Consider the following 19,148-nt stretch of genomic DNA (forward strand, 5'->3'; position numbering starts at 1 on the left):
ATTTTGATGGATTACGTTAGGGAAGGCGTATTATTTTTTTTTTTGTCTGCAGCACGTGAAAGTGAACTATATAGACTGGCGCGTAATAATCGATGATTTTTTTTGTATCAGCATTTTTGTGTGTGAAGTGAATAGTCTGTGATTTGAATTCCTGGAATCGAGTTCTTCTCTAATGTGCCTTATATAGCCATAAGTGAGGTCAGTTAGATTAGCTTTCTCTCACTTTGTGTCTGTCGTGCTGCTGCCAACTCGTTGGACTCGTCGTCTTTTCTTATTTTCTCTCGGATGACACAAGTTTGCCCACCTCTCCTGCCGCTCGTTACCATCTCCGACCATCTCTTAATTAGTTGCAATTTATGGAGAAAGTAGTTTGGGCGCTTTCCCCGGAGATGGCATACATGTCGATTCCGATTAAGGGGGGAAAAAGATCAAAAAGATTCAAGACTTGATTGCGTCAAACCAACCCGATGACTTCCCTTGTGGCAATCGGATCCAGACGCCAAGTGGAAATACCCGTTCCGCAAAACTAGGCTAAGTTTCAGTCTTTTTTTACTTCGAAGAAAGTTTAAACCCGCGTTTGAATCTGTTATATTCTATTGAGAAAAACTGGTTCGGCGGCTTTATCCCCTTCTCATGGTAACATTTACTTTTGCTTGTTTGTTTTTTGTTGCTGCTGTACCGCCTCGTTATTTTATTTGTTGTTATTGCTCAAAACACGCGTTACATATTTCTTACTGCGCTTGAAATAAAAGACTATATATAGTGCGGGCTGATTTAACCACCGATGTTTGAATATTTTCTTTTCAAAATTTTCCCAAGGCTAACAGGCCAAGTTTTTTCTTTCTTTTATTGCCAAATGCTCTGAAATTGTTTTTCTTTATCTATTTTTATATTTTTCCCTTTGGTTGCGAGGGAAAGGGCGAGGGGGCATGAAATGGTAATAAGGTTAAGTGTATGCAGCATTTCAAGGTGACCCTATATACCGAATATCTTTTCCAATAACACGACCTCTAACACTCGTTAACACCTAGTTCGCATTGAAAACCAGTAGGGAGAAAAAAAATCCTAGAAATCACGCAATGAAACTACCGCCTTGACTACCGCCTTGACTACCGCGCTCAGTTTCCATGAATTGTTAGCACAGACACTAGCTGTTTGATATAAAAATTTGAGATTGCGATCAAGGCCAATAAATGACTGGTACAATTCTGTCGCTAAAGGTACCGCATTGTTTCAATTCAATTCAAATTGATTTAATTTTTTTTTTTCGCTTGCTGAATATCACGATGCGTTAATTGATATTTACCTAAATTGATGTGCTTGGAGAAATCAGTCGTGTCCAAAATAATCCGATGAAGCTTCTCCACAAACAAGTCCAGGAAACACCGCCCATCGTCGTCATCTGGTTTTCAAGTGGACTATATTCAAATCCAACAAGTGAATGGTTTGAACCCGTTGGCGACGAAGTGTTTTCCTTCTTTTTTCCGACTGATTCACGATCCGGTTGAGGCCCGAAATGTATAAAAGACGCCGACCCGTTCGTGGTTTCCCCAGTCATTCGACACACCACCCAACAAGATGTATTATCTCAGGGTAAAAATGGATTACTTATTTACCAACAAACCTCACATTTCTGTAGCTTATTTGATTAACTAATTCGTCTCATTTTTTTTTATTCTCCTCGTTCACCTTTCCTTTGTATGGATATTAGTATTTTCTGAGTTTGGCCGTCGTGCTCCAGCTTGCAATCACGGCTCCTACACCAACAAATTTCCTGCAGCCCTTCGAGACTTATTTCAGCAGCCTCCCTCCGGTACAGCGGAGTATTACCAGCGAAAATTTACGCTCGGCCACTGGCAATTCCGATGTCAATAAAGTTCGCAGCATCCAAAATCGCGGCGGCCCCTTCAACAAGAATCGCAACTACTTTGAAGATTTCAAAATTCCCGACGACTTTGGAAATAATTTCCCTGAATACTCGGAAACCCCTCAAAGTGGCAAGGGAAGTGGCGACTCTAAAACTTCCCAGGGTGAAAGGGTTCACCAGAAAAACGAATATTACAGCTACTCTTTTAGGTATAATGATATCTTATCTAGCTTATTTTATACGTCACTTGTTGACAGAAATTCGAATTGAATTAATCGGTTTTATTTATAAAATTACAGCACCCCCGTAGAAGACGTCTCCGGAGATGATGTTATTGCGGTAGTTAATGTCAAACACTCACCGAAAGTTTATTTCTACCAGGTACGATTTAAAAAAAAAAAATTTTTATTGAATCACGATAAAAGATTGAATGTAACCGTTTGGGTATATAATTGATAAGGTTGCCGAAGCCGGTCCCCGTCATCTCAAAGTAATGTATTTCACTGGATTCCCGACGAACAGACAGCGTGGAACGAGAGTTTCTGCAAAAACGAACTAAATTAGCATTTTCTTATGTTATTCTTGTTATTATACCCGAGTGAACCAAGATGTTGACATTCTTGGCATTCTTCACTTAACTGTTCCTCATACATGTCCCTCCAATCCATTTTGTTGAATACATTTGTCTATTCGTCGATGAAAAGATAAACATTCGTGTCGGGTTCGGGTTCATAGTTTCAAACTGTTGCGCGACTGAAGGCTCAAATGTCTGGGCAAGAAATAAGGTAAACATTACGCCCGCGTTATCTAGAGCTACGATAACGATTATTGCTGCAACAACACTCGTGACTGAGAGACAGAAAAAAAAAAGAAAGAAAACCTTGTGACTAGTAGACCGTCGGCCATACTTGGGATCAGTTCTGGCTGGAGTTTTTTATGCAAAAGAAAAAAGGTGAAAAGGCAACCCAAAAAAAGTGAAAAGAACAACAAGAAGAGAAAATGTCGATCTTCAGGAGTGAAAAGATGAGCTTGTACCAGCTCTTTTTGCAGAACGAATCTGCATATCGTTGCATGTCCGAACTGGGGGAACTGGGTTGCGTCGAGTTCCGTGACGTAAGTATTTCTCATCTTTTTGACTTGTTCCACTTTTCATAAGTGGACAAACTTGAATCCGTCGCTAATTATTTTTTCTTACTTCTGGATTATTCTAATTTGTAGTTGAATTCGGAAGCCACGGCGTTCCAGCGGACTTTCTCTGCCGAAGTGACCCGCTGCAATGAGATGGAGCGAAAGCTGCGCTATCTGGAAGCGCAAATCATTAAAGAAGGCGTTAAAATCGACGAGTTGGATGATATGCCGCTTGCTCCGTTGCCAAAGGAAATGGTCGATCTCGAAGCAGCACTGGATAAGATGGACAGCGAATTGCGAGAAATCAACGCTAACAATGAGGTAACATTATCGGTTAATCACGCGTGAATTAATTGATTATCTTTGCAATAATTTTCTCTTTCTCCGTTTCCTTAAAAGGCGTTAAATAAGAACTTTGTATCGCTGACAGAAATGAAATTTACGCTCCAAAATGCCGAAAACTTTCTCGGTGATGTACGTACACCCGAAAAAAACCGACTCTCTATTTTAATATAATAAGTGAAATCTTCATTCTCCTTTTTTTTTGGCGGGCATGTTTGGGACGAACAGAGGGAAAGCATTTTTGGAGCAGGCAGTGTCAATGATACGAGCGGTGCTTTGACTCTCGAGGATGGATTGACCCAGCAGCAGGCCATGCAACGCTTCAGGTAATACACGAACACCGAAATTGTGCACTCACTTTCCAGCACACGACCTTTGAAACATTGTTGCATCGGTTTTATCTTTTCACCGGTTAACGATGTCTATCTAAGATTTTCAGTTATATGGGTACAATTTCACTCGGTTAACTGGTTGAAAGATGAAATCGGATGCACAATCGTAGATATCCAAATTACGTAACACATTTATTAATTTTATTATAGGTTCGTCACGGGCGTGATCAGCCAAGAGAGAGCTCCAGGATTTGAACGCATGTTATGGCGAGCTGGTATACCCTTTTTATTGTCAAATTGTTTCGAATAATATTTGAAATACTGAAATTTAACTGGTCCCAACTAAGGTCGTGGAAATATCTACTTGCGCATTGCTCCTTTGCCCGAACCGCTCAAGGATCCAGTTACGGTAATACCAATCCAAATAATCTCACAATTTTCTTGATCTAATCCACCACTATATTTCGTAGGGCAATGACGTACTTAAATCAGTATTCATCGCGTTTTATCAAGGCGATCAACTTAAAGGACGAGTCAAAAAGATTTGTGAGGGCTATCACGCTGCCCTGTATCCGTGTCCGGAATCAGCTGCTCAACGCCGGGAGACCAGCATTGGCGTGTTTTCACGCCTTCAAGACTTGACAACCATCCTCGATCAAACCAAGCAACATCGTCACCGGGTCCTCGAAGCTTCCGCTAAGCATTTGCGTTCCTGGGTCGTCAAAGTTCGCAAGATCAAGGTTCGATATTTCTCTTCTGATCCTGTCTATTGCAGTTAATTATGATAAAACCAGATAAAACTAATAAATACCTGATAATGATTGCAGGGTATTTTTCATACGCTGAACATGCTCAGCGTTGACGTCACTTCTAAGGCACTGATTGCGGAATGCTGGATTCCTGACGCTGATGAGCCGAGAGTTCGTTTGGCTCTCAAACAAGCAAGTGTAAGTGATAGGAATTACATTACATCGGGGTTTTGGGGCTTAGCTATAGTTACGCTAGCTAATTTATCTTCCTTAATGTTACTAAAGTGTGGTAAGCTAATATACCCCCTCCCCCCAGAGGTTTTGGATTAGCGAACTCAATTGCTTTTAATCAGCTAATCGGGTTCATTTTCGGGGAAATTCGAGTCTGAACACATTAGCTAAATTATTCGCTAACTGAATTGTCGATTATCGAGTCATTTCGCTAACCAAAACCTCAATGATGAGGGGCTTCCATTAACTAATCACTAAACCACCATTTAAAGAGGTTAATTAGCTAGTCTAGATAAAAAATCAAACTCGATTACAGCGTTTGAGGTTGATGAGGCAACAGGAAGCATAATATACAAATATTTAAAATAAAAATAGGAAGCCAGTGATTCAGTTTTCCCACCAATTTTGAACGAGTTGCCGACCAACGCCAAACCGCCAACGTATTTCCGCACGAACAAGTTCACTTACGGTTTCCAGGCTCTAGTCAATGCGTACGGAATTGCCAACTACCGCGAAGTCAATCCCGGCCTATACACCATCATCACTTTCCCGTTTCTCTTCGCTGTCATGTTTGGCGACGGAGGGCATGCGCTTATCGTGACTATGTTTGCCTCCTGGATGTGTTTGAATGAAGAGAAATTGTCTAAAATCAAGGAAGAGGTACATTATAAAACGGACAGTCGGTATTCTTTTAAAAACCGAATTTTAATTCTCATATTACCAACAGGTGTTTAGCATCATCTTTGGGGGCCGTTACATTATCTTACTGATGGGCTTCTTTTCAATTTACACCGGATTTATCTACAACGACTTCTTCGCCAAAGCGTTCAACATATTCGGCTCTGCTTGGGTCGTTAATTATCCAAGTGAACGACATCCTGGTGGTGAATATCTGATTGGCGAGGGCAGTATGGAGAGCGCAATGCTCGTACCCGATCGTCATTACGATGTCTGTCCGTATAAAACCACAACCAGGGTATTCGGTTTAGACAACGAAACAGATTTCCAGGCGTGCGGACATTATCGTCAGGATCCCTACCCGTTCGGCGTGGATCCCGTGTGGGTCATAGCCGAAAACAAGATCGTCTTCCTCAACTCTTACAAAATGAAATTGTCCATCATCTTCGGCGTCTTTCACATGAGTTTCGGCATCTTCTTGAATCTATGGAACTTTACGTAATAGCGTTTACGTTCATATTTTCTTTGTCGAACTAAGTAACTAATGTGGCGTCTTTTCGAATGAATAGGTACTTTAAGCGCCGTTTAGCCATTCTAGTGGAATTCTTGCCGAGAATTCTCTTTTTCTGGCCACTCTTTGGTTACATGATGTCGCTTATGTTCCTTAAGTGGGTCAAGTACGGAGCCAACAAAGAAGATCGTAATTACTTCAAAATTCCCCCTGATTTCGATAAATAAGAACGTTTTATTTTAAAGATATTTGTCCGTACAGGTGTGCTGAAATCTGATTGTGCCCCATCGATTCTAATCACTTTCATTAATATGATGCTTTTGAGCTACGGCGAAGATAAGACGAAACCGCCGAACGAAGAGTGCAAAACGGTTTTCATGTTTGGTGACGACGAAGGTACTACCCAGGTACATAAGTTGGTTTTCAAAAAAATTTTGTTCATCATTTTTACTTGAATTTTTTTCTTTTTTTCCCCAGAAAACCATTCAAATAGCCTTCGTGATTATTGCTGTTCTCTCAGTCCCAGTTTTGCTTCTTGGCACGCCCCTCCAATTTAAAATGAAAGAAAACAGGATGAAAAAAGCCAGGGTAATATAGTACACTTGATAGCGGGATGAGAAGGCTAATCTGCAGAAAGTGATTGGTTATAACACAATGTTCTTGACGCTGTTTTAGGCCTCTTACAGCAACGACAGTGGAAGCAGCAGAAGTGACGGAAATGAGCCAGAAGATAGGGAACCCATTGTAAATAGTTCCACGATGAATGTTGAATCTGGCGGGAAACACCCGGAACCCATCGGTGATTACGATCAAAACCAAGGTGGCAGTCACGACGACGAGCACAACACATTCGGAGATGTCATGATCTACCAGGTTTGTTATTCGTTAAACTGAAAATTAAATTCTATTTTAATTAACTGAACAGCCTGTGTCTGACATATTAGTCTTAGTATAACCTGCGCATTCTGCCAATTTTAACCATGGCACAATTGTTATTTCAAATCACTTACAGTCCATCCACACGATTGAATTTGTTTTGGAGTGTATTTCGCATACCGCATCATATCTCCGTCTTTGGGCCCTCAGTCTTGCCCATTCTCGTAAGTAACGCCGGTTATTTGTGCAGCGGGTTTCGAAGTTACGAATACATTTGTGTGATATTTTTTTAAATTGCAGAGTTGTCTGAAGTACTATGGTTCATGGTATTGAGAATTGGTTTCAAGGCCCTTCCAGGTTATTATGGCAGCATTTCGATTTTCTTGACGTTCGCTTTTTGGGCTAGCGCTACCGTGTCTATCCTGATCGCCATGGAGGGCATGTCGGCCTTCTTACACACCTTACGTCTTCACTGGTATGCAAATGAATTTTATTTTTAGAACTATTGTGTTAATTGCTGTATGGTTTTCTTCATTCAGGGTTGAGTTCCAGAGCAAGTTCTACAAGGGAGAGGGAGTCAAGTTCCACGCATTCCACTTTAAGCGAGTTACTGACGATGTTAAAGATGACTAACAGTAAATCCCAAGTGGAACAGACATATGTAATACGATAGGTACAATACACAGCAAGCACAGGCATACTTGAATTGGCCTAATATCTAAGAATTCAATCATTATGTAGCACATAAATTTAGCGTGATTAACTTGTCGAAGTCCTAATCAATCGTAACGCCATCTTGTGCTTATTTGGGGCCCTCCAAGTTTTTTTTTTTTTTTAATTTTCTTCCGCCAGAGCGATTCTCTTTTCTCTGTCTGTCATGTAGAATGTGAGAGGACATAGCATGGCAAAAGGTTCAAATCTTGCTGTTAGTTTTATTTCCTAAAATATTTGGTCGCCAGAGAGAGACAGATTTTTAAGAGTCGCATAAATTTTTAATTGATTTACATATATTCGCTTGTTTACTTAATTAGTAGTGTGCATCTCCGGTGAGTAGATTTTAGTTTCATATAAATAATTCAATTATTTACTCATTTCTTAAATGTTATTTGAGCTGGCAGAATAGGAGGTTTTCAATATGTGGCCATGCAAAAATGCCTATTACCACATGACATAACATCAAATCCACACTTCTGAATGATAACCTCAAGTGGCCGCCCTCAACGTTCCCTCTATCATGCGAGCTACCAAGCATAGCCTTCAAGTTAAAACAGGCTTCGTGCGCAACGAAGGCATATCGTTCCCGGTGACGTCAACTTCATCTTCACGGCATTATGGGGGATGTGTAATAATTCCTGCCATTCCTGAGTGACGACGTCAGGCGGATTTGTTTATTATTGTTGAGATGGTGACGGTCCAGGATGAGTCTGCAGCGCTCTCCCCGGGGAACACGAACTTCAAAAAAGTGAGTTTAAAACCAGCCCACATGACTAAATACAAGTCAAAGAACGTAGTAGTAACAATCATTCTGTCTGGCTTTAGGCCACGAGCAAGCGCAGCGAAACAATCTAATAAGTTGAACGATGACTCGGTGATTAAAGAGACGGGCCTACGTGTTATTGTTTTGAAATATTTCAAAGTCACCAAGGTCGTCGTCGACGCTAGTTGGCAATTTAGAACATAAGGCAAACCAAATTTGTTTTTAAAAGAAAGGAAAATGGAAGTAAAGGAACCAGCAGTTCTTGGTTGAGAGCGAGGAGTTGCCGAGGTGTTGAGCGACGAGACAATATTCAGAAGATCCCATTTATTTATAGATTTCGGGAGCGTGCGTTATCCGGAGTCTTTTTCAAGGCGTCGCTTCCCTCAGTTTCCAGGTCGAGGCCAACACTTTCAGAGCGTTCTGCACTTTCATCCTCCTCCCCTTCGTCGTAGTATACGTCGTTCCCAGTTATTCGTCTCGCAAATTTCTGTTCGGCCAAGAACGACAAACACCGGAGCCCCAACAATTGTGCGTGGGCCACTGTGTTGTCTCTAATTACTTTGCTAATTAGCCAATCACCTTCTCCTGCTGCCGGATTGATTGTGATGATCGAAATCTCCCTCAGCAACACACAACGTGAGTTACAAATCAGTTTCAATTCTCTTAACTCATTTAAAAAAAATTTTAACGCCATTAACATTCGACTGCGATTGGGGCAGACATTAAAAGTAGTTTCGTAGGTGACTAAAGAAGTCGAGACGCCATTAAACTTCGCATCAATCACACAACTGGCCGTTTGCGCCGCGCCCGTCGATGCTGGTGACGTCATCTGTAAACACGTGCGGCCGAGAGTTATAAGAAGGCAGCCAGCAAATAGGAAAAAAGAAAAGAAAATAGGTTGTTGTGGAGCGCCAGTCAGTCGGCCAGCGGAAGAAGGAAAAACCAAAAAAAAAAAGACCAAGTTTTAAAAAAAGAAGGTAAGAGTTAATGAAAAAGAAACAAAAAATGCCCAACGAGTATAACTCGCTGCCCGCTTTGCTGTGAGCTAAACTTAGAATGCTTCTTCCCCCCACTATACCGGCCGTCGCCCCATCACCCCACCCACTCCCGGCAACTCATCTTCTGTGCGGCGCTGCATTTTGAGCGCATCCCTATCACAGAGAACACGGCAATGACATCAGAGTAAAACAGAAAAAAAAAAAAAAAAAAAAAACGGTCGGCTATCATTTTGAGACGTTAGGCCAAACCATTTTGGCTTCTACAAACCTCCCACCCGTAGTACAGAAAGAAAAAGGGTAGACGGGGCAAAAAACAATTTTTCCTGGCAGTCGTTCATAAAAATTTCTGCCAATGCCAAGCTGCGATTTGTTGTCGTGAAAAACATAGGGTAGAAAATGTCAAAGCTTTTTTTCAAAAGAAAAAAAAGGAAAACTTCTCATTTTGCTTTCTCGTCTGAATTGGACAGATGCCGACATCCACTGCGAGCTTATCGCTGTCTCGGCCCGGCAGTAGCCGAAACACAGGCAGCGGCGTTGGTCAACCGCAGCAGCCGGCCAGTACTGAGCCCGTCGTTCCGCCTTGGCGTAGAGTGTCTCGACAGGAAAATAACGCAATGGATTCCACAAGACTTCGTCTTATAATTCCACCTCCGCCTCCTCCGCCATCAGCCATGGCTCCGCCACCACCTCCTCCACCGCCACCACCACCAGCTCCAGCAGTTCAGAGTAAGTCTTCCTTTTTTGTGTTGTCGCTGTCTTCATCCAAATGTGCTGCGGTGTTGATACATTTGACATTTCACGCCTTCCTTCCGGCCGGATTTGAAAAATTCAAGAGCGGGAAGTACCCGAACATGTCGCAGTCAAACTGGAAAAGTACAAGAAGACGCCTCGGAAACGGCCCGATTGGGCGTCGATGATGAAAGAGATTGAAGTAGGTAAACAACTGAAACGGGTGCAGACCAACGACCGGAGCCGGCCCATCTTGCCCCAAGCCAAAGCCAAAGGAAAGGTACTTCCCGGTCAAACGTTTACGCCCATCACCTGCCCAGACGACGAAGCAAACACGAAAGAAGTGGTAAATAACCAATCTCGGCTCGTTTATGCAACACACACAAAAAAGACAAAATCCTTTCAAATTAAATTATAACCGAGCAGCATTAGCAACAAAATTTTAAAGCAACAATCGAGGGAGAGCCTCCACCAACCACAATCGCACCACATTTAGTTGTGAATGCCGCTCTCTCACCTGAATTGAAATTATTTCTAGAACTGATTCACTTTGGCTATATAAAAAAAAAAATTATGTAAAGCTTCGAGTAATTCATGAATGTGTATCAAGTATACGCGCACAGTCGGAGATGGTAATTTTGAACCGCTTGGTATCGTCTGCTGGCAGAATGCATATTTTCCATTTTTTAATTAGTGATTAGTGCACCTGTTACCTGTAATTATATTTGCATGGTATCCCGTGATCGCACTTCAATTCCTTTTGTACATTTACCTTCTTTGACTTCTAAAAAATGGTGTGAATATCTTTTTTTGCGGTGAAATTCCACGATGTTATTTTGAACAAATGAGTATAACCCGTTCTTTGGATTATTGTCACAAATTAGTTCGTCTACGAATCAGAAAAGCCAGCCAGCGATAATGTAGCCAACCAGATCCTGTTGGAAATCCAGAAAGGTGTTCGACTGAAGAAGACAAAATGCAACGACCGATCGAGACCCATTTTAAACGGTCTATTATTAATTTGTTCCCTTCATTCTATATAGGTCAAACTATTAAAATTCTGTTTCATCAATCAGGTCTGGGAGTGTTCCGGAGACAAGTGAGCACTGTGGAAGTGGATCCAGCCGAGCCGACAACTCCTTTGATTGAACCAGAGGCCGATTACGACGATATCGACAAAGTCCGGGACGATTTGCAATCCACCAAGCAGCTACTTGAAATTGAGTTGGTTAATCGTCGTAAAATCGACGAAGAAAATGCCAACCTACAGAAAGAGATCCGCCGATTGAAGGAAGAACTTTCCAGTGGCGGTGGTGGTAAAAAATCTTCACCCTCTGTGGCTCCCTCTTACGGCTCGACTAGAAGATCTTCCTCGACCAACCACTTCGCACCGGAAACTTCTTCGATATTGAAGAAATCCACTTCAAAAATGATGATGAACAAGAATAACAAATCAGCCAAAAAGGATTCGAGCGATGAAGACGAAGATTCAGACGAGGATTTCGGCGATCTGGACGCGGTAGAAGAAGAAATGAACGCCCTGAGAGGACAGGCCGAATTGGCTCGCAAGACTGCCGAAGAATTCGAAAACCGTTACAAGGAAACGGCCAATCAATTGGTGACGACTCAGGCCGAGATGGAAGATTTGGAAATGAAAGTGGCCGTTTTAAAGAAGAAACTCCGCAAAGCCCAGGAAATGAACGGCGGCGGAGAGCCGGAAGAGGCGGAATTACGCGATTTCGGTACCCAAACGGACCCGATAGAACCACCGCCTCCAGTTGTCGAGAGCCGGCCATCTCGATCGCATAGTAAGCGTGACCTGCGCAAGCAAATGTCTCGGCAGGACTCGCGCGGAAGCAACGTCAGTTCGGCCAACAACAATCCAGTGGATAGTGAAGAAGAGGAAGAGGAAGAAGAAGAAGAGGACGAAGCGGCCGCCTATCTCAAGGCCCAAAAACGAGAACTGGCCTTGTTGGCATCTCGATTGCGTTCAACCAAGGACAAGGAGAAGAATGTGCGGAATGAGCGAATCGCCCTTCATCTCCAGTTGAAGAAATTCCGCATCGACTTGAAGGACGAGAAAAAGAAGTTGGTAGAATTCTTTGTTTTGTTTTGTTTTGTTATTTTTAAATTCTTTTGATGTCGTGTGACGCGTCAAACTCAAACGAATGATGGATTGGTCCTAGGTACGTCGGGTTGAAGAAGGAGGTCGACGGCATGGCCGTTATGATGAACGAAGTCGGCGAAGATGAAAAAGTAGAATTTGTCGTCGAAGAAGTCGAAGTGACGGACAGCGAAGAAGAAGAGGAAGAAGATGAAGATGATGAAGAAGAAGAGGAGGACGACGACGACGATATCGAAGATGTACGTTAATTTGTCAAGCCTTTTAAATGTTATCTTTTGATTGATCTCTGATTTTTCAACCGGCAGGTGGAAGAAGAAGAAAGTGATGAAGATACGGAGAGCGACGAAATGGAGACGAGGATGGACAAGTATAACGACCGATTACGTCACCATGACAACACGCTCAATACACTGAAAAAGGGCAACTATTTGCTCAAATCCAAAGTGGACATGGCTCAGGAGGAGTTGCGCAAAGAGCGCAGCCGGTACTCGGCCCTGGAAATCGAACTCAACAACTGTCTGGCAGAGCTCGGTTGAGATTGAAAAATCAATTCAAAGTTCAATTATATAAATCATTCACTTACTTATATATATATCCAAGAAAACAATTGAAAACTCAAAAATAAAAAATAAAATCACAAATTCGAAGTTACCAAAATGAATAATGCCTTGCCAAAGTCCAGATTTTTGGGTTTGATTCTTAAAGTTGTGTGAAGTTGTGTGAGAATCATCTGCACGATTTTTCGTTTTTACTAATAATGCCATCGATATCTTATGTGTTATGTCGTTGAAGTAGTCAACCTGGAATTTCAATTTTCAATATTTTGGGAAAACATCTCGATCAGGCTGCTTCGACAGAGCAATTTTTTGCTTTCAGGTTGCTAATTAGTAAACACATATTTTCAAATCGACGCTTAGGGAATGGTTCCGAAATGCCCCACCAGGTGCCACTAAAAAAAAAAAAATGAAAATGAAATGCCCAAATTTTCCCTGGAGCCGCGAGGCGTTGAACGTGAAATGGCAAAGGATAATAAATTACTAAAGCCTCATTTTAACGTTAGTCTTAAATCAGAGCCATTAAGGGGGAGGTCAGTCAGTTCCATAAGAAAATTTAACATGGGGCCGCGAGGCGGTTTTTCCGATCTCCCCTCTATTCCCATCCTCCAGTTCCTCCTACTGCTACCAAAAAATCCTGCCATCTAGCGCTAAAGATGTGAAGAGATGGAAATAGTCGATTGAAACGTCTATAAAACAGTATATTTACTTAACATTTTCAACACTTGTCATCAATCGGTTGTCGTAGTGGTTAGAGAACCAGTAGTGCGATAATCTACAACAAGGACTTAGACTAGAAAGACTGAGTTTCCCCGTGTAGTTCACCACACACCCACAAGAGGCAGCAGCGTACTGGTAGCAATCTCTGTCTCGCGGCCTTATGGAGAAAAGTCTTATGGAACTGATCTACGGAACGCCAAATGACCCCCTAATATAATAGCACCCGACTAGTGCTATTTATTTTACAAATCCCTTGAATAATATACAACTGGGTGGCGCCATCTAGTGGTTTCAATCGGCGGAACCGATTGTATCGATTTTTCCCGATTGTACACATTCATATCGATTGATAATCATTTCCACAAGCGAAATGGTGGAAATTCCGTCGAATTGTGGATTGTGGAAAGACTTCTAATGACTCTGTTCACGCCGTTCATGAGAGTTATAATCCTATATCTCTCGACCTTAACGGTGTTGAACTCTTTATTTTAGCTCCTCCAAAGATACAAACAAAACACAAACTGGCAACGCCGCCGCCTCCTAGCCGGCTATAGCCAGTCCCCTTTCTCTTCAGAACTTTTTTAGCTCCGTCCGAGTAAAGTTGTGTAATGGCGGGTGGTAGTATTTCTAGTGTTTCTTCTTCCGATTCGGCTAAGTTAAGGCGTGCTGCTCTAAATTCAGTGAAAGTGACTCAGAAAATGCTTTATCGATTCCGATGGGTGGCGTTTCTTCAATTCTTTCGCCGAGTCGCCGTTCTCGTCGTAGTGATTCGCGTGGTCGTAGCCGCTCTCGTGATGGCCGCTCACGTGGTCGTAAGCGTTCTCGCTCCTATTCGCGTTCCAGATCTCACTCCAACTCTAGAAGTGTCTCGTCTAGTTCTCGTTCACCTTCTTCCAAGAAATCTCGCAAGGATGGTGACGATTCGAGCGGATCTGCGGGTGTAGCCAATGTGTCTATGGTTCCTCGTTCACGTGTTCGTGAGATTCGCAAATGGATGAAGGAGAGCATCGAGTCCAAGGAGGCTACTACTCTGCGTGCTTCTTACAAGCCAGCTTTTGAAGGAGATTTTGAGTTGATGGCACCCAATTTAGATCAGTCCATGGTGCGTAAATGGCTTCGTTTGGTCAACGACCCTAATTCGTCCTCAATTAAGTTGAAAGACTTTTGGGAGAAGCAGCTTCTTGGACTGCAAAGAGAAGTGAAAGACGCGTTGGAGCCTCTCATTTTCATGCTCAATTCGATGCCGAGTGGCTGTGACGCTGAGTTACCGATGACGACGGCTATTCGTATGGTGTGCCACGTGTTTTCTCATCTCTCCAAGATGCGTCGGTCGAATGCTATGCGCCATGTTGCCCCCAAGTATTCCACTATGCTGATTGATCCACTTCTTTTCTCTACACGCGATCATCGTAATCTCTTTGGCGAGAAATTTATTAATGCCTTGGAAAAAGAGGCTGCTGCTGATGTCAAGTTGGACAAAATTGGACGCGCTGGCGGTCAGAATTTTAGCCGTGGAGGCCATAACAATTTCCAAAATCGCAGAGGCGACGGTCGTTCAGGCGGTGGCGCCAATTTCAAGTCTGGTGGCGGCGGTTACAACTGGAACTGGAACAAGCAGCAGTATTCCGGCAAAGGGAAGCAGTACAGCAATCAGCAGTCTGGATCCTACAATAACTAGTACGTGGATTTTACTATTCCCATTGTTGATTCCAACGTTGTTGTTCCCGTCGGCGGTCGACTTTCTCATTTTGTCACAGCTTGGCGCTCTTTAACTGACGATCCTTGGGTCTTGCGTATTATCGAAGAGGGTTATTTGATTGATTTTATTGACACACCAATTCAGAATTCTATTCCAGCCGAATGTGTAATGGATGACGAAAAATCAGCCTTATGTGACGCAGAAGTTGTTACTTTATTGGCAAAAGGTGCTATTGTCAAGATTAAATTTCAGACAGAATCTGGTTTTATTAGTACCATGTTTGTTATTCCTAAGAAAACGGTTAAGGGCATTAAAAAAATTTAGGCCTATTCTTAATTTAAAGCGTTTGAATTCCTTTGTGCGTTACGAGCATTTCAAAATGGAAGGATTGGACAGGGTCAAGTATTTGTTACAGCCGAATGATTGGCTTGTTAAAATCGATTTGCAAGATGCATATTTTTTGGTTCCCATTGCCGCTCAGCATAGAAAATATTTACGTTTCTTTTGGAAGGGAGTTTTATACGAATATGTTGTCTACCCTTTGGTTTGTGCTCAGCCCCCAGGGTGTTTACGAAACTGTTGAAGCCTATTATTCGTCGGTTACGAGCGATGGGAATTCGGTTTATTATTTATTTAGATGATATTCTTATCATGGGGGAGTCTCCCGAGGAAGTGCAGCGTCATTTAAAAATTGTGACAGAATTGCTTATTTCTGTCGGTTTCATTATCAATTGGGCTAAATCTGAAGTTTCCCCTTCCCCTCTGGACCTCCCAACCCTGGTTTCCACTTCTGATAGAGATGGCAGTAGAAATGCCGCGCGTGTTCAGATCGCACCCGATTCTATTACACTCCAGTCTGTTGGAGCCTCATCCTCTTCTGCAATCAGGGAAATTCCTTCTGTCCGCCTGGAGTTTATCAGGCAACGCCTCGTTTTGCGAGGCTTTTCGTCAGAGGTCATTGAGATGTTGTTGGCCAGTTCAAGAAGACCTACTGTCGCTTCCTATCAGTCGGCCTGGAACAATTGGCTGCGCTGGAACTTGGCGAGGGGTTCCGATCCTTTGTCAAACACTTTAAGCATCGTTTTGCAATATTTAACCGAGCTTTTTAGCTCAGGTTTAGCTTCAAGTACTATCAACTTGCATCGTTCCGTGTTGTCAATGACTTTGGAGCCATTAGAAGGTCATAATATTGGGGAGCACCCCCTTGTAGTTCAGTTGTTGAAAGGTATTTTTAATTCGAAGCCCCCTCGTCCGAGATACGACGTTTTGTGGGACCCGGATGATGTAATTCAGTTCTTTATGTCCGCGAAGGACAATGCATATTTGTCTTTCGCTGTTCTTTCATACAAATTGGTGACTTTGATCGCCTTGGCTTCGCTTCTGCGAGTTTCGGATTTCGGATTATTTTTTTTCCCTCTCATCCATTAGTTTTTCCCCTCAGGCTGCAAATTTTTCAATCTCTCGTTGGAGTAAGAATCAGAGTAAAGGGCCGTTACGTTCGTTCGTTTTGCCCAGGCTAACAGGTCGTTCTTGCCCAGTTGAATGCCTCGAAAGTTACATCGACCGGACCACTTCCTTGCGCGATCAGTCGGCTAACCGGCAGACCAGATTCTGAAGGCCGCTTCGTGGTCAAGAGAAAATACTTTTAAGCGCTATTATCATCGTGTTAGCTTGGTTTCTGTTGCTAACACAGTGCTCACACAAACAAAATAAAGGTGTCTTTAAAATCATCGTTAAGGTCGAGAGATATAGGATTATAATTGAGGATTGCTCGAGGGTCGCGAAGCGACCCGATGAGCAATCGGAATTATAAGAAATATAGAACGAGACCTTAACGGTCTCATTCTTCCCGCCCTCACCTGCCCTTTTTTGTCTAATCTTTTATATTTTTGTTTTTATTTCAGGAAACGTCCGTTCCAGAAGAATGGCAACAATTAACAAGCAATTCACTCCCCATTGATCAACACAGATAAAATTTTTTCTCATTTTCATATCATGTTTTTCATTATGTTTGTGTTCGCGATAATCAGAGCAAAAAGTTCTGAAGAGAAAGGGGACTGGCTATAGCCGGCTAGGAGGCGGCGGCGTTGCCAGTTTGTGTTTTGTTTGTATCTTTGGAGGAGCTAAAATAAAGAGTTCAACACCGTTAAGGTCTCGTTCTATATTTCTTATAATTCCGATTGCTCATCGGGTCGCTTCGCGACCCTCGAGCAATCCTCAATTGTTGACGTTGTACGTGTTCTCGTCACGAACACCATGACGAACACCACACACAAATGACGACTTGTTAATAAATGCAGACAGACAATTTGCCACTTGTGTCAACTACACAGTCTCCTTCAACAATAACAAATTAACATTTAGACATAAGCAACTGATTTCAATATTTGTCTTTCTACCTTCGTGGGTTTTCTTGATGCAGGCTCATAACAAGTTAATGGCGTTGAGATGTGACTCCAGGTAAATGAGAATTGATAACACCAGCATCACAGAGCACAGACGACATGGAAGCATCTCACCAGCTGGCTGCAACCAAACCAGGAGCATGTTAGAAAGCAGAAGCTCAGACTTCACCTTGCTGTGAAACCTTTTTGATAAATGTTTTATTAGTTTGGATGAACAGATATCTCTTGGGTGACAGGAACGCCAAGGCAGATATAAACATAATTAATTCTTCTGTCAAATTTTTAAGAATAGGATGAGACATGAGACGTACAGTCGGTACACTTAGCAATGGACGACATTATGTCAAGCCAGACATGTGATCAGATGATTGGCCAAGTGGAAATAGGCCAAATTAACTGTATATTCACACATCAATAATTTGCATACAGTAAACTTAAAATATCAAAACAAGATTTACCTTTTTAATTTTTATCAAAATGTTTAAGAGCGGGCGATAAAAACACCACGGAACCAAACACCACACCACCAAAATCCCCCAAGTTGGGATTTCCTGACTTGACACAGAAGATTTTTGTTTACTCAGCATCCAAGATTAAATTTCGCATTCTAAATTCAAATTCGTCAATAATTTTTAAAGTATGGAAATAAAATAATTGAATTTAAATTTTTTTTTCAAGATACACCAATGCAGAATCGGAAACCAACGAAAACTACTTACGAGTTAAGATACGCGCAACCTATTTCTAGGATGCATCAATCCATTAATGGATATAAAACATGACCGAAAACATTTTTCTGAGTTTTAAAAGGTGAATAGCCAGAATAGGAATACATGTAACTAACTCACGAACCCACCCATCCCATAACTAAATCTTCTATCCAAGAATTGTGATTAACTCTTCCGACGAGTACAACGGGTCAGCGAGGGTTACGTTATTCCGTTTTTGGTCTTCATCTGTAGATAAAAAAAATTGTTAAAAAATTTACAAATAAAGTCAGCCACCAACATTCAACTTACCGAAACAGATTGCTATCGTATCGATAGCCACGGCATAAACGCTAAAAAACAATCTGGAAATAAAATGGGCGGCAAACAAGGTGGTGGCAGCTGCGACCACTTTGTAGTGGGTGGGCGGCAGATGGCCAATGCGGTCGGTAAAGATAAAAAAAATCAGGATTCCCACCGAAGTTGAAACCAAAAGCCGGCATATTGAAATGAGGAAATTGGCCACACTGGCCACCTCGTTGACTAGTCTGAGTTTTCGCAATTTAGCCTTCGAGGCCGAAACAGAAAATTTTTTTCCCTCGAGCGCAGCGATGACACAGAGGTAGGTTCCGGTTCCACTCACATAGGAAAAGTGGTCCCAAACGAAGATGAAAGCCCGCGTGAAACAACTTCGGCTGTAACGGCAGCAACAGATGATTTCCCCGCAACATTCGAAGTCCAAGTGACATTTCTTTATCAGGTATTCAGGTAAAATCTGGAATGACCGCATAATTGCGATGAAAGATACGTATGCGACGGTCCCCATGTTGCTGTCATTAAAACAAACAAAAACAATAAAAGTTTTAAATTAGACCCAAATACAAAAAATGTAAAATAAAAAAATTTGCAATTACTAAGTGGTTCTGTAGAAACTTTGGGTCAAGGCGTAGATTGGCACGTCACGATGTTTGTTCCTTGCACTGTACCATGAGCCAAAAGCACCGGTCAGTACACTTTCAG

General features: G+C 42.2%; 4 protein-coding genes across 8 annotated transcripts; all 4 read left to right on the forward strand.

The window, feature by feature from the left end:
• Window positions 1-1,350: 1,350 nt before the first annotated feature.
• LOC124336486 lies at window positions 1,351-2,580 on the forward strand. The gene is made up of 4 exons (XM_046790320.1): window positions 1,351-1,593; window positions 1,712-2,076; window positions 2,167-2,248; window positions 2,328-2,580. Exons 1-4 carry the CDS (start codon window positions 1,579-1,581, stop codon window positions 2,424-2,426), a joined length of 561 nt encoding a protein of 186 aa, XP_046646276.1. The 5' UTR covers window positions 1,351-1,578; the 3' UTR covers window positions 2,427-2,580.
• Window positions 2,581-2,743: 163 nt separating this feature from the next.
• On the forward strand, window positions 2,744-7,420 carry LOC124336070 (V-type proton ATPase 116 kDa subunit a1-like). Its single transcript, XM_046789696.1, has 17 exons — window positions 2,744-2,980; window positions 3,086-3,316; window positions 3,395-3,469; window positions 3,566-3,663; window positions 3,880-3,944; window positions 4,017-4,078; window positions 4,140-4,409; window positions 4,497-4,616; window positions 5,025-5,309; window positions 5,377-5,825; window positions 5,897-6,027; window positions 6,100-6,245; window positions 6,316-6,426; window positions 6,514-6,711; window positions 6,851-6,938; window positions 7,015-7,189; window positions 7,254-7,420. The coding sequence occupies exons 1-17, from the start codon at window positions 2,867-2,869 to the stop codon at window positions 7,345-7,347; spliced, it is 2,712 nt and encodes a 903-aa protein (XP_046645652.1). The 5' UTR covers window positions 2,744-2,866; the 3' UTR covers window positions 7,348-7,420.
• Window positions 7,421-8,485: 1,065 nt separating this feature from the next.
• On the forward strand, window positions 8,486-12,684 carry LOC124336129 (DNA ligase 1-like). Of its 5 annotated transcripts, none has more exons than XM_046789805.1 (8): window positions 8,486-8,827; window positions 8,911-9,168; window positions 9,657-9,915; window positions 10,023-10,198; window positions 10,803-10,926; window positions 10,995-12,006; window positions 12,105-12,282; window positions 12,349-12,684. In XM_046789805.1, exons 3-8 carry the CDS (start codon window positions 9,657-9,659, stop codon window positions 12,577-12,579), a joined length of 1,980 nt encoding a protein of 659 aa, XP_046645761.1. In that variant the 5' UTR covers window positions 8,486-8,827; window positions 8,911-9,168; the 3' UTR covers window positions 12,580-12,684. The 5 variants fall into 5 exon arrangements, with proteins under 5 accessions (XP_046645761.1, XP_046645760.1, XP_046645757.1 ...); XM_046789801.1 differs by having other exon boundaries at window positions 8,489-8,827; window positions 10,023-10,264; XM_046789802.1 differs by having other exon boundaries at window positions 8,489-8,827; window positions 8,924-9,168; window positions 10,023-10,264.
• Window positions 12,685-14,405: 1,721 nt separating this feature from the next.
• On the forward strand, window positions 14,406-17,149 carry LOC124336480. Its single transcript, XM_046790309.1, has 2 exons — window positions 14,406-14,994; window positions 16,921-17,149. Coding segments are annotated over exons 1-2 (579 nt in total). The 5' UTR covers window positions 14,406-14,416; the 3' UTR covers window positions 16,922-17,149.
• Window positions 17,150-19,148: the final 1,999 nt, after the last annotated feature.

The sequence above is a fragment of the Daphnia pulicaria genome, chromosome 4 (assembly GCF_021234035.1).
Source record: "Daphnia pulicaria isolate SC F1-1A chromosome 4, SC_F0-13Bv2, whole genome shotgun sequence".
NCBI lineage: Eukaryota > Metazoa > Arthropoda > Branchiopoda > Diplostraca > Daphniidae > Daphnia > Daphnia pulicaria.